Source organism: Larimichthys crocea, chromosome XXI, assembly GCF_000972845.2.
Source record: "Larimichthys crocea isolate SSNF chromosome XXI, L_crocea_2.0, whole genome shotgun sequence".
In the NCBI taxonomy this organism is placed as follows: Eukaryota; Metazoa; Chordata; class Actinopteri; family Sciaenidae; genus Larimichthys; species Larimichthys crocea.
This window is the reverse complement of record NC_040031.1, coordinates 21740944-21754515: the sequence shown is the minus strand read 5'-3', so window position 1 is coordinate 21754515 and position 13572 is coordinate 21740944. Positions and strand designations below refer to the sequence as shown.

At 38.7% G+C, this 13572-nt stretch overlaps 1 protein-coding gene across 1 annotated transcript; it reads left to right on the top strand.

The window, feature by feature from the left end:
- Positions 1–3815: 3815 nt before the first annotated feature.
- LOC109137612 (uncharacterized) lies at positions 3816–8417 on the top strand. The gene is made up of 6 exons (XM_027273000.1): positions 3816–3858; positions 5209–5471; positions 5845–6866; positions 7113–7268; positions 7494–7586; positions 8358–8417. The coding sequence occupies exons 3-6, from the start codon at positions 5850–5852 to the stop codon at positions 8415–8417; spliced, it is 1326 nt and encodes a 441-aa protein (XP_027128801.1). The 5' UTR covers positions 3816–3858; positions 5209–5471; positions 5845–5849.
- The last annotated feature ends 5155 nt before the right edge of the window (positions 8418–13572 follow it).

Here is a 13572-nt window from a genome sequence, read left to right as displayed (position 1 = left end):
TGAGATGTTCAGGCCTAGTCAAGTGTGGCTGTGCTGCAAAGGAAAGTGGAGAGAGAGACAGATGTCTAGATTGCTATATAAACTTAATCCAGGAAGGCATTTTCAGTCAAGGATTGCAAGGATTCTAAATGTTCCTCTGATTTCCTCTCTGATGCTGTGGATTACCTGGAGCGCAGTATTTCATTCATCTTCCGCTCTGTGCATCAAACCATCTATGCAGAGATTCACATTTTCCAGGTGAGAATGAAGACGGCAACAGTATCAGCAGCCCAACCACCCAGTGTGGGAAGAAGAAACAAGAGCAAGTGAACAGGTGAGATGGACACATGCAGAGAACTTGAGTTTATTTTAGAGACCAGCGACAGGAACACCTCACAGTGTACAGTTCTCTGCCCTGTCTGTGTGTGTGGGAGACTGAGCTTTATGTTTAGATTTATTTTGAAATCCACATTTATTATCACATAACATGAAGGACTATTTGAGTAAAGACTAACCCTTTCATGACTGTTCTTCCTTTAAGATATGCCATGTGTGATGTCAGAACCATGAGGTATTGGATAGAAATCCTTAGTTAATCAATTAATCGCTGCTTAACACGACATTCATTAAACATAACTGTAGCTTACGACTAATACCAGCAGTCTAACAAGCAGTCTTCATATTATTTTAAGTCATGACAAAGAAAAGGTTTGTGTGTTTTTGGAGCTCATAGTCTTCTGTCGCAGAAATTTGATAAAGACTGAGAACACGATCAGTATTAAATGAGAACTTTTATTCTTGGCCAAGGAGAGACAACAGTACGAGTACAACAGTCGCAAAGTTCTCTCTGCTGATAATACATTCAACTGCTCCTCTTGTAGACATTTCTCCCCCCCCTCTCCTCTGAGGTCATCAAAGGAGAGACCCTAAGTGCATCGGGGGTTACCCTCGTAAATATCTGCTTTACTCCCCCTTCTACACTGTGGCTGGTACCAACATCTCAGGGACAGAGAGAAATGTCAAAACTCAAACATATACAGTATCAACCCATCAGGAGGCAGTCTCCTAAGTAGGACAAAGTTCATGATGAGCAACATCTGATAACATTTGGTATCAGAGGTGCAGATGATACCGATTCACCAAAATGTAACATAACATGAAAGTATAGATCATTTGACTCCATTAATAATTCAGGCTCTGACTAAGAGACCAGCTGGGCTGAGAGTACAACCAGGCAATGAGATATGTTTAGCTGGTGCTGTGCTACCTGATAAGGAGAGAGAGAAGCAATAAAAGGTTCACAACACCGCATGTTGAATATGGCTTTTCTTCTGAGTTGTGTCTGCTAATATCTATGTAAAACATCCCACCAGTATCATCCTCAAGTCCATTGGCTGTTATCCTTGGCTAGAAACAAGGTTGATCAAAATATTCCCTGGGAAATCAAAACACTGAGCTAAAAGAGGCTGAAAAGATGACTTCTAAGCCAGGTATTACAGTCAGAGAACAGTTAAACCTCCACACCCCAACATGATGCATGATGCAGTCTAATGTGATGATCTGAGTTCAGCACCAGATCCACCATTCAGTAACCCTGTTGGTATTCAGTGTGAGTCTGTCACTGTCCAGAGATCAGTGGGGAAGCTTTGCTCTTATATTTTAGTTAGTTATTTAAGCAAGTTTGGGAATTGTATTATGGATGGATCTGTTTTCAAAAACCTGCAATTTTTTGCTTGTTGAATATTTTCATGTACCCCCACTACACCGACCTCCAAACCAAACTACAAATTGTCATTCATACACTGTACTGATTCTGATTTTCAAGGCCCAGTCTAAATCTACCAGCCTTTCAAAATGACTGTTGGACTACAAACTAACTAATGAAGCACTTGTCAACCAGCAGATTATTGCATCTTGCTCCTGCGACTGGCAATTTTCTGCTCGGTTGTCTCATCACTGTGCTCACTGAGGTGGCTTCAAAGTGTCTCTCTCTAATTACTAATTTGAGCTGCAGCAAATAAAAGTTTGTGTCCAACTTTCTAATTACTCGTCTGACTTCAATATTGTTACTGTGAGTGAATGACCTGCCTTCACATCATAATGACACAGAAAGCAGAGGCGTGGAAAATGTCGATATGACATTTAATCAATTTGTGCTGTCAAGTGGATCATAAATCACCCAGTGTCCATTTCATTAGTTCTATTTTAAGTTCCAATAACATCAAAAAACACACACTGATTAAAGACTGCTTACATTAAAGTTTTTCCTTTTTTAAGAAGTAACCTTTGAGATAAGATGAGAAAAAATGAAGAATCAGTAAACAACACTTCTTAAGTTGATCTTTTAGAATTCTTATTGAGAACAAAATCATCAAGCAGGCAAAAATTTTTGATTGTATTTTTTTTTTTTATAAAATAGATTAATAAAATATGCTTTTTGGTTGTTTTTTTATTTGCCTATTTAATATGTAAATATGAAGTACTGAGGAATATTTAATAGTGCTCTGGTGTTCAGCAATTCTCAGAACTGTGTATGCATGTTGTACCAGCATGTCTTGTTAAAGCAAGATTGCTGTAAATTGTAGTTGATTTAATTAAGTAGAATAAACGAACCAGGTACAGTCTGTGAGCAGATAAAATCACAGACTTTATCAACAGGTCATCTAACGTTTTAGGAGGTAGGAGAGGGCAACAAAGGCAGAATCCAGAAAGAACAATGGACGGAATATTTCTGTTTCACAATCAGTGTGTATTTCAGCAGTAGTTGAAGTTACGTAAGTTTCCGAGTGAGTTTCATTAAGATTTCTGCTTTAGTGAAGCCAGTCTACAATTTGGGGAGTATATCAACTTGTTATTACGTGTTGTTTCCTCAGTACAGATGTAACTGCTATTCTCATTTGAGTCAACCTGCATCAATAGATTTCTCGCGACGCAGTGCGTCTGACGTCATGACGTCTCCGCCTTCTCCAAAATTTTCTACCTGCGGTGAGACGCCATTTTTTTTTATGGGGATAATTTTGTTCAGAAAGATATTAATGTGTACAATATGATGTGTATACATATGCATACATTTATAATAATCCAAAACAAAAACAAATATAAAAATTGACTACAAATAAATAACGAATTTGTATAAAAAAAGTGGATTTGCAAATATATTTTCGAGATTTGAAATAAATGTCCTTGACTTTGTGTGTGGAGTCAGCATTTGTGGATCCATTTTTTGCTTTTCTCGCGATGACGTAATTTTGAGACATTCTACCGCTCACCGCGATTCACAAATAAATGCCACCAGATTTGAATACAAAAGCGGTACACCCCTTCACCGAACATCCAGCAGATGGCAGTGTTTGTGCAACAGTGCCAGTCATCATTTGTAGGCTATCCAGTCAGAGACTTTCTTACAAGAGTAAATGAAACTGCATGATCAACATAGAAGCGGCCAGTGGATTAACTGCATGGGTAAGTAGTGTTATTTATTGCGTGTGTGTGTTTATAGTGGATTTCCCCCAACTTGACAGTATAGACCTTTTCACCACCGTTGACAACAAAAACAAGGTGTTAAAAGGTCTGGTAAAGAACGTTTTTTTAAAATAGTTTATCGTTGTCTGTCCTTTGGTGGCAAACTAAGACAATAGTGGCTAGATTTTGTTCCCAGCCAAAAAATACCACTATTGTTAATCCAGACCGTGTTGCTGTGCTGTGGCGTGCGGAAGTGTACCGGAAATAAAGTTAGGGCCATAGAACGTTCGTACATTGTTTTTGTTGTCAACGGTGAAAAGTCTATACTGTCAAGTTGGGGGAATTCCACTTTTAATTTTTAACATAATTTTAACGAATAAGTTAACGAAGATATCACTTTTTCCATAGTCCTTGAAGGTAAGTAAAATGTAGAACTAATATTTTAATATTTTCGATATACAAATAGTCCAACTGTATTGTTAGTAGTTTGTTAAGTGTTTAGTAACCTGACCTGACCAAACCGCTGTCATTCAGCCCTGCTAACATTAGCGAAATGTAAATATCAGACCTGTTGGTAGTTTGTGCTTCGACATGTAGGTTAAGTTAGTAGTTTGTTGGCGAGACTCTCTTGTTTTAATATCGTAACGCTAGCTTAAAGTTGTGTATTCATGCAGTGTGTTGGTGTTGGCTTACTGTTAGTTATTCATTAGCATTAGCACATTATAGCGGCAAGCTACGTTACGTTACTTCGGGCGCGCATTTATACACGAGTGGTGGTTCGCAGTATGCCTGTTGGCGCGCACAGTTCATGCGGTTACGTGCGGTGACGTGGGAGGTAAGATTTAACTGTGGTGGTAACTTCCACACTTACAGTAAATGTGAAATGCAGGTGATTGTCTGTAAGCCCTTTTCAACATGAGATGTAAACATTTTTTTATGTACATAACGCGGTTCACTTTTCGTGGCCTCGCTGTTTCGCAGATTTTTTTAGTATAATTTTGTTTCTGTTTTTTTTACAGTGTACTGTACAGTATGAACGTGCATTGTGTTCAGCGTCCTGATTAGCTAAGGGAGTACTGTACAAAATGCGTTCGGCTCTCCAGATTTACATAAATGTTGAATCGCTAGCAGTGTGACTTTGAAGTGCTGTATGTAAAAAAAAAAAACACCTGCACCAAGGCCTTCAGAGGAAAAAGCCGTTACAGCGGAGCGGCGCCAGGACAAAGAGGCACCATCAGAGGAACTGTGAAATACGGTTTCATTCACTAATACAGTATTGTACTTATTTTTGTTAAATCTGCGAAACTTTGAGTGTTTAAATAAGAGATAAATGTGAGAAAATGTTAATGCCTGTCTGAGAAAAGTGTATAAAAGTGTGTGGTTAGGGGTTTTACGGCCTTAAAACATGCAGAATAATTGTAATAAATAAAGCTGATTACTTCACGGATTTCGTCTATTGGGGGTTATTTTCAGAACGTATCCCCCGCGATAAAAGAGAGACCACTGTACAGTACTAATAGTTTTACTGGTATAATCAACAGGACTCAATCTTTGTAGAATGGAGAATGTCTATAAATCAAAATTAGAAATCATAGAAGAAAGTATTACGCTATTGAACACAGAAAATACAGCCATCAGATTTCTTATAGACCGAGAACACTTCTAGTCTGTGTCTGAATACATATTTTTAAGTACATAGATGCAGATGAACACTGTAAACATGATGAAAGATCGACAGACTAACTTGAACATATCTTTAACCTTTAGGACTTGTGCTTCCTTTCCTTCCTGTCAACCTCTCCAGAGGGGTGTCTGCTGATGGCAGAAGGATTACATCACCTCTGGTTGGAACCCTGGACAGTGCCACAACCTTTGGCTTGGTGTCCAATGTGATGCCCCACCACCACCTTCTGACCTAACTTCTTCTCAGCTCTGTGACTACTTCAAGAGGGGCATTTCTGTGTGGAGGCGTGCCAGGCAGCTCGTCTTACCTGTGAACTTGCGTACTTTCACTTCATCAACAAAAAAAGGTATGCAATCTCAAAATAGTAATGTCTCATTTAAACTTAATTCAGTTTTACACTGAACAGGAATCAGCTTTATATATAAAACAATTGCAAAAAAAATGTACATATGGGCATTTGGGTTTTGTTTTTAAACTTTTGTTTTTGAACTTATCCCTTTTAAAATCTAATTAGAGAGGGCTGGCTACATTTGATGAATACATTTTGTGTTTAAATGATTCGCTTTGTGTTGGGCGATGTGGCAAAAAGCTGAGATGAGATCTGGTCTCGTATCACCATATTGATATATTGTAAAATTGGCCAACTCTCCCTCTTTGTTTTCCCCAAATTATTTATATACACCCAGTAAAGCGTGTCTCTTTGTTTCTCCAGTGCTAAGCCACCATGGCTGGTTCAACACCTGCAAGACTGAAGGTGATTTTAGGAGAGAACAACATTGAAAAGCTGACTCTTCCAAATGGCATCCCAGAGTCACTTGAAGACCTTCTTGGCACGATAAAGACTACCTTTGGGTTAAAAGATAACCTCAGACTGCAATACATGGACCAAGACTTTGGCAACGACTTCTTCAATCTGAATTCTACCACTGAACTTCAGAATTTGGGGACAATCAAAGTGATCCACCAGCAAACAAATCCACCTTTGATCAGTGACCTTCAGTCCACTTCATCTCTGTCTATTTCATTTGAGTCTGATGACGGTGCTTCGGGGGCATCAAATGACACAATTATCGTCTCATCCCCTGAATCTGTGTCATCTCGAACACAACAGTGGCCAGAAGACTTTGCAATTCCCCAATTTTCATATGACACAGAGCTACAGCTAGAGAGGGGGAATACTGAGTACCGTGTGAGCCAAAAAATGTTGACTCTCAGCTCCCGAATGCTGTCTGATATCCTGAAAAGAGTAGCAGAAGAAATTTACCGTTACAAGGCCTATCCAGAGGATGCACATTTTTGCACAGCTGCAGAGGCCCTTATCAAAAAGCACCCATGTTTGAAAGAACCTGGCTCATTCAATGGCTGCTACGGTTGGAAACAACGACTGAAGTACAAAATGGCAAACTACAGGACCCAGCTCAAATTACAGGGGTGTCCAGAGCTGTGTGTAAACTCCTTGAAATCTAAAGCTACTACAGATACATACCCTGCTAAAAAAGTGAAGAAGCCAAAACGTTCTGAAGCTAACTTTTATCCATCCTTTCCTACTGGTGAGACTCTGGACAGCATGGAAAAAGTGAGACTAGAACTTCTGACAGAGATCGGGATAAGGGACAATGAAAGGGTCATTGAAAACAAAATGGCTAACACGTTTGCCTACAGACGACATGAGGTGGTAAACCAAGAACCAAGCATTCAGGAATTGAAGGACAGATGGCCTGCACTCTTCACACAGAAAGAGGTAAGAATGGAACTGAAGTGATCGAAGTCTGTATGCTTCAGGATTTATTGCAGCTAACTTTCATGAATCAGCCATAACTTGTGTGGTTGTGATTGTATAACACTGAACTTAATGACAGAATTTACATTTTGAATTTCCACATGTTATACTTTTTGGGATATAGACATTTTGGCATACAAGATGAGATCAGTTTCAGCATTTTGTTCCATAATTTAATATCTACTGTCATTTATGTTTTGTTTTTAGATAAATACAGAGTTCCAGAGGCTCATGGCTGTTCCCCTTGAGGGGAAGTTCATGGCCCAGTTAGACATGCACTCAAGTCAGCTGATCAAAGTCATACGTGCCAAAGGAGGAGCAACAAGCCAAAATATTGCAAACATCATGGACACATTGGACCAGGTAAATCTGTACCATCAAACAAGATACTTCGTAACTAAGAGGGCTGTCAAAATATATTTGAATCCTTCATAAAGACATTAATATGGGCAGGCTAATCATGGCTTCCATATGCATGAATGTTTTTAGCGACTCAAAAAATACACCACTGAACTCATCCCCTTTTCTTTGTATAATGAATCTCTGGGCTTGTGAATTACTGTTTTTAATCAACATTTGTTGTTCTAGACTGTGGACATTAATCATCGGAGGGAATGTGTGCTGAAAGCCCTCACCATCTTCCTGGGAGAAGATGCAGATGGCCTGATCAAGGAATACCTTGTGAGTTTCAACAGTTTGTCAGCACATCTTGTCAAAGGGACACAAAAGTTAACTGTTACAACAAACATAACACCTGAACCATAGTTGGATTGCTGACATGTTGTATTCATTATCATGGCCATATATCTCCTCCTCTTTCCCCTCCTACTCTCTTTTCCTTCCATCTTCTCCTCCTCGTCTCTTCTTTTCCTCCCCTCTCCTCTCTTTACTTTCTTTCTTCTCGTTGTCTCCATCCTTCTCTTCTCCTCATCTCATCATCTTTCTCTCTTTCTCCTCTTTTTTTTCTCTCTTCACCTCCTTGTCCCCTCTTCTTCTCCTCATTTTCTCTCCATATCTCTTTGCCTTCTCCTAGATTTAGTGTACTAAAAAAAGAGAAATTTGTGTTAGTTGTTTGTTGTTAGAACAACCATAACACCTGAACCATGGTTGGATTGCTGACATGTATTTATTATCATGACCATATTGGACATTATGTAATTCTCAGCAACAACACATAACATATTGGATTGATTTTTTTTTTTTTTTTTTAAAGTAGAAGGGCTTACTTGATTATTTAAGTTCAAAGGAATAGTTTGACATGTTGGGAAATCTAATCTTTCTTGCTTACAGTTAGATTAGAGTCAGATTGATACACCTCTCTCTGCTGTTTCTGGTGTGTGATGACACCCAGCCAAGAAATAGCCCAGCACATAACACATATTGGTACATCACCCAAGCACAGAAGAGTGAGGCTCATGATGATTTGTGTTTGTGTCTTGTACCCCTCTGTAGGACTGTGGAGCAGATATGTTCAGAGGGACCTGGAGCAGGTCACCATGGCAGTGTTTGTGATTCGGAAGGAGGGGGAGGGACTGCAGGACCCACCTGCAGACATTGGCATTGTCATTGAGGGCGTGGAAGTGTTGCATGAACTGACTTCGGTTGCCTCAGCTTGTGCCCTGCTTCTAGGTTTGATTTATGCACTCAACCTAGCTTATCCAAAACCCTTTCGCTTACTTTTGAGTGCTCCAAAAATCTTCATGCAGCTTGATCAGCACGATGTCCCCCAAAGTCCAAAATCTGTATATCAAACTTCAAGCTCCCAGTAATGGCACACAACGATGACCAACAAATGGCCTTGTGCCATGATGCGAAGGAACAACTGTTTGGACATATAGCATGTAAAATATGTAGTCTCTTTTGGATGTTGGGCTTTTTTATGCTCCGAGACCTCAAACCACAATTATGTGCTTTTATACATATTGTAACGGGTATGGTATTTTTATTTTATTTTTTATTTATTTTTTTTCAGACATACTTCCCTACGTTTCAAGGGAAAGGTTGCATTTCAGGTTTGATGTGCTCAGTTATACAACAAACTCCTGTGACACCCTAAAACTTTAAAAGAGTGTTAATATTTTTTCATCCCCATTGGTCAGCTACACTGAGGATATATTTATTGGCTATAGCTGAAAAGAGTCTCTGTACTCTTGGCACTTTTTCATAGTTGACACTATATGTGTTGAGATTGCATATTTGTGTAATACTGTGTTGCACTATTTTACACTTTGACAGCTTTGTGGTCCTCCTAACAGTTACTTGCATCTTGTGCATATGTGTTTTTGTTAGTTAATGGTTTTACAGTTTACAATAAAGCATTTTTTTTTTTTTTAATTTTAAAAAATATTTTTAGCCAACTTAAAATTGTAATTTTAGCTTTATTAAACAAACTAAAATTTCATTTGAGTTCTACAAAAAGTAATTTCACTAAACCATATTATTAGGTAAGAAAAGAGCAATATTTTACTTTTGGCTTATGCAAATTATTGGGTTGGAAAAACTGAAAACTTTAAGTTGAAATGTCTTATTTTAAGTTAGATTAATGCAAAATGTTTTTTGACAACAAATAATTTATTAAGTACATGTGACTTAAATCATTGGGTTAATCTAACTTATTAACTTAATTTCAAAGAACTTAAATAAATTAGGTGTTACCAATTGAAACAATTCAATTAAGTTGGTTCAACTATTTCTTTTCTTTTTTCAGTGATTACTTTGTCTGTGTATTACGTGCGATATGCCACTCTGCGATGTCCTTGTATTAGAAAATAATGGACTAAGCTTCGCATTGTGTTCATGTTTGTTCATCAGGGACACCAGATTGTGTTATCTTGAACAACACAGTGTCACAATAGTGCCAAAATTATGCCACGTGAGACACTTGTTGTTCGATGTAGTTGTGTATGTGCTTCTAGGGGCTTTCACTTTCACTTGAGTTCTTGATTTGTATTCATTTACAGCGCTTGCAAAGTAAAATTGTTGCAGGATACACCATGCTCCAGGTGAACTGTTTCCTGGAAGGATTTTTAGGACAGAATGGAATCTAAGAGAGCTGTCAGAACTGACCTCTACAGGATTCAAGACTTTTGAATTCTATTGTGATGGTAACTTTTTTATTGAAAATAGAAGGACTGCGAGCATTTGAACCGTTATTCTCCACAGGGCGATCTATAGTTTAATTCATTCAAGTGCTGTATGTAGCTCATGATAAGGTGACATGTGTCCAATCTTTATGTAACACAGCCGATTCACTGCAGACAAAAGACAAACCAAAATTAAAACAAGAGAGCGGAACTGAATGGAGCGATTTCAAAAAGAGACAAAGAACAAAAGGAGACGGACGGAGGGACGACTCGAGAGAGGCGAGAAGTATGAAGCCACAGGACGCATGCACGAGGATTTTGGTGGTTGTTGATAAGACTTGGCTAAAAAAGGTGTCCAAACTGCAACGCGCTTTCACAGATCCACCCCCCGCTTACTCTATAGCTTCCAAAGAAGAGCGGAGACATTATGCAGTGTCTGTGGTAAGAGATGAGAGAATAAAGAGGTGGAAGAGAAATAACCAGACTCTTATTTTGGAACTCTATATATTGTTTACTGCCTGTTACGCAGGTGTTCGTCCCTTGTGTGCAAAACCGTGGAACATTTTTGTTGTGATGCATTTTTTTCCCATTGCAGAACATTTCTTTTTCTTTAACATATTAAACAGTTTTATGTTTTATGAACAATATCTGACAGTTCATTGTTTTATGTCGAGGTTTTTTTTTTTTAGTGGTTACTCTCACTATTCTGCATTAAGGCCAACAAGAAAGAAGCCAGAGCTTTTATACAGGGCAGAAACGAAGGATCCACTGCCACAGTCAGGAAAAAATCGTATGAAATGTGTGGGCCGCTTGCCCCAAAGTGAACCAGATCTAGCGATATAAAAAGGTTTTTATACGGACCACAGTGAACCCGAGAAGCGAAGAGTCGTCAAACAGCTGCTCACAGTAGACTGCACGCCTAAAACCCATTTAAACCCTCAAAGGGTCACGGTTCAGGATGTCAAGAATGCCAGCAATGCAAAATGTTATTGCCCAACAAACAGATTGTGATAAAAGACCAGGATAAAGCTTGACAAGTCCTCATATAAGATTGATCAGTTGCACTAAAGGAAAAACTTTTAAGCATCAAAAGAACAGAACGGAGACTGTAGAAAAACAACATGACGAGTAGGATATTCATGGCCTGAAAATGATTGTTTTGTAATAATCTTTTATTTTCTGCAAGGCAAGGGCCCCCGAGTTGTTTGTCCTGTTTGTACTAGGCAGGCAACACGAGAGATGTTAATGTTACAAGGTTTTAGCCAAACTGCATTATTTTCCACCCCACAGGTCCCTGGGTCAGGTAATTAAAAATATGACATACTACCTTAAAGAATACAAAATTACTGGGTCAGTCAAAAAATTATGAAAGAGTGAATGAAAACAGTTTGCTCTGTGAACGTTTGGCTATCGACTAGAATGAAAGTTCTTTCTACTGTGGAATGTTGACTTACTTGAGTTCAGGCTTAAAAAGCAGCTTTGCTTATGGTTAGGAAAAGCTAATTAGTAGACAAGTGTCTCAAATCACTGCAGAATGTTCTGTTGATACAAAAAGACCTGATCTTTCCTTCACCTTAGAATCTGCTCCAGTTTGTCTAAATTATAGCACACGCAATTGTAATAATCTTTGCAGTTGCTTGAGATAGCAAGATCTCAATATGCAAGATCAGAAATCACAATTAATGTCGCTAATGTCGCTAACAGACGTTTTAAACTCACCAAAAGGGTCATACACAAGGCGAAGGTTTGAGTCTTAGGACCCTCGCTATTCAAAAGAGACAAATTTATCCCATCATTCACTCCAATATTCACCCCCAAACCCACGTTTGTACAGGTTTATCTCAATTAGTTGTTGCAATCTTATTTGTGTAGTGCCAAAAAGGGTGTGCTCTTTATGGTTCTGAATTGCAAACTGATTCAGTATTCACTGTGGTCTTTTTAGAAGAGGTTCATGTCTGGATGGTTGTGTGATGAATATACCATGCTAGCACTATCCCTATTAGATACTGTTACTGTACATGATGCAGATGAGACCAAATATATGCCCACACCACCGCCTGAGGTAGTCTCTGTAACACCATTTGTTTGTTGTGCTGTTGACTTTATGGCCCCTGACAAATACATTGTTTATCCCGGCCTATTGACTGCTCCAATCATGATAGCAAAAACAGACCTCTCAGGGTGCTCTTGCCAGAAGATTATGACAACTAGCTGTTACCTTGGGAATATCAATAAACTGTTATATCCTAAATCTAAATTAAGCTCAGTGAAGGCTTCCAGACCACTCCGTTTTGTGAGTCATTTTATGTGGACATATCTTCTGTTCTATGCATAATCACAGAGGATTAAACAGCACTTGGCAATGGCACTGGCAGGTCCTGGGGAAAATGGCATCGGTCAAAGTGGCGAGGAAAATTTTGTGTTATATAGACACGCGCACACAGTACAGTAACCACACTATTGTTCATGTCAAAGTTTACACTGTAAAAACCAGTAAGCGGAGAGGAGAATTTACATTGAACCTGGGTTGTTTTTACTGCCACTTTGCAAAGAAATTGAGAATTTATGGATGTTCTATTACCTGAATAACTTCGAGAACAAACTTTTTAAAAACAGACCAAGCTTTGGTTTTAGTTAGTTTTATTGCTTTTAACCCTCCAGAACGAGAGGCAATCCTGGGATGGGCTGAAAAATGGTAGCCCACATGGAAGTGCCAGGAGAAACTGCACTTCCATGAATAACCACTTAAGGCTTAGGATACAAAAGCTGGCACGATCCAAGTCACTCAGGAACCAACGCACTCACTTTCATAAGGATTTCAGAAACTCCAATAGCCTATTGTTCTATATTTATCTTATCTCTTGTTTCAGAAATTCACTGCTTGCACGGTTCACGGGTTAAATAATATACAGCATCAGCTCACAAGCAAAGGCAACGTGTTTTTACTTTAGGCGTGATATACGTGATTAAACTTTTAAAATCTTAAGTTAAAAAATTACCCACAAACTTAAAAAATAAATAAACAAAAAAACATAAAAAGGGATCCCTAGACAGGGGAAGGAAAAACTGGTTTTGGGCACCCAAAGACTCTCATCAAAATGGCCTATTCCCAGTTTTAGCTATTCTTTTTAAAAAAATGTTTATTAATATTTTTCATATAACTTTAGCTGAAAAAAGTACAGCCTTGATAGAAATACTTTGATCCTCAGGCGCTGGCCAAGCATTTTCCAAACCCAGTGTATATTAAAAAAAACAACATGTTTTAGTATAACAGCAGAGCATTCACAATCAGTAAATGCAGATTGCTGAGCAATTCCAGATCTTCATTTTACACTTGTGGACAGGACCCAAAAGCAAATTCAGCGCGACAGTTACAGGGAGGTTAATGCGCTCTTTAGTTCAGGTCCTTTAGGATTCATGAGAAGAAACAACATGTGGCAATCTCAGCCTTAAAAGAAATCAGCAGGAAGCTAGACAATCACCAAAGGCCAGTCCAGCCTCCAACTCAGGTCCCAAAAGACCAAATGAGGGCATCGTGGGGGGGTGGTTAGTCATAGGGCTGTGCATATTTATTTATTGCTCAT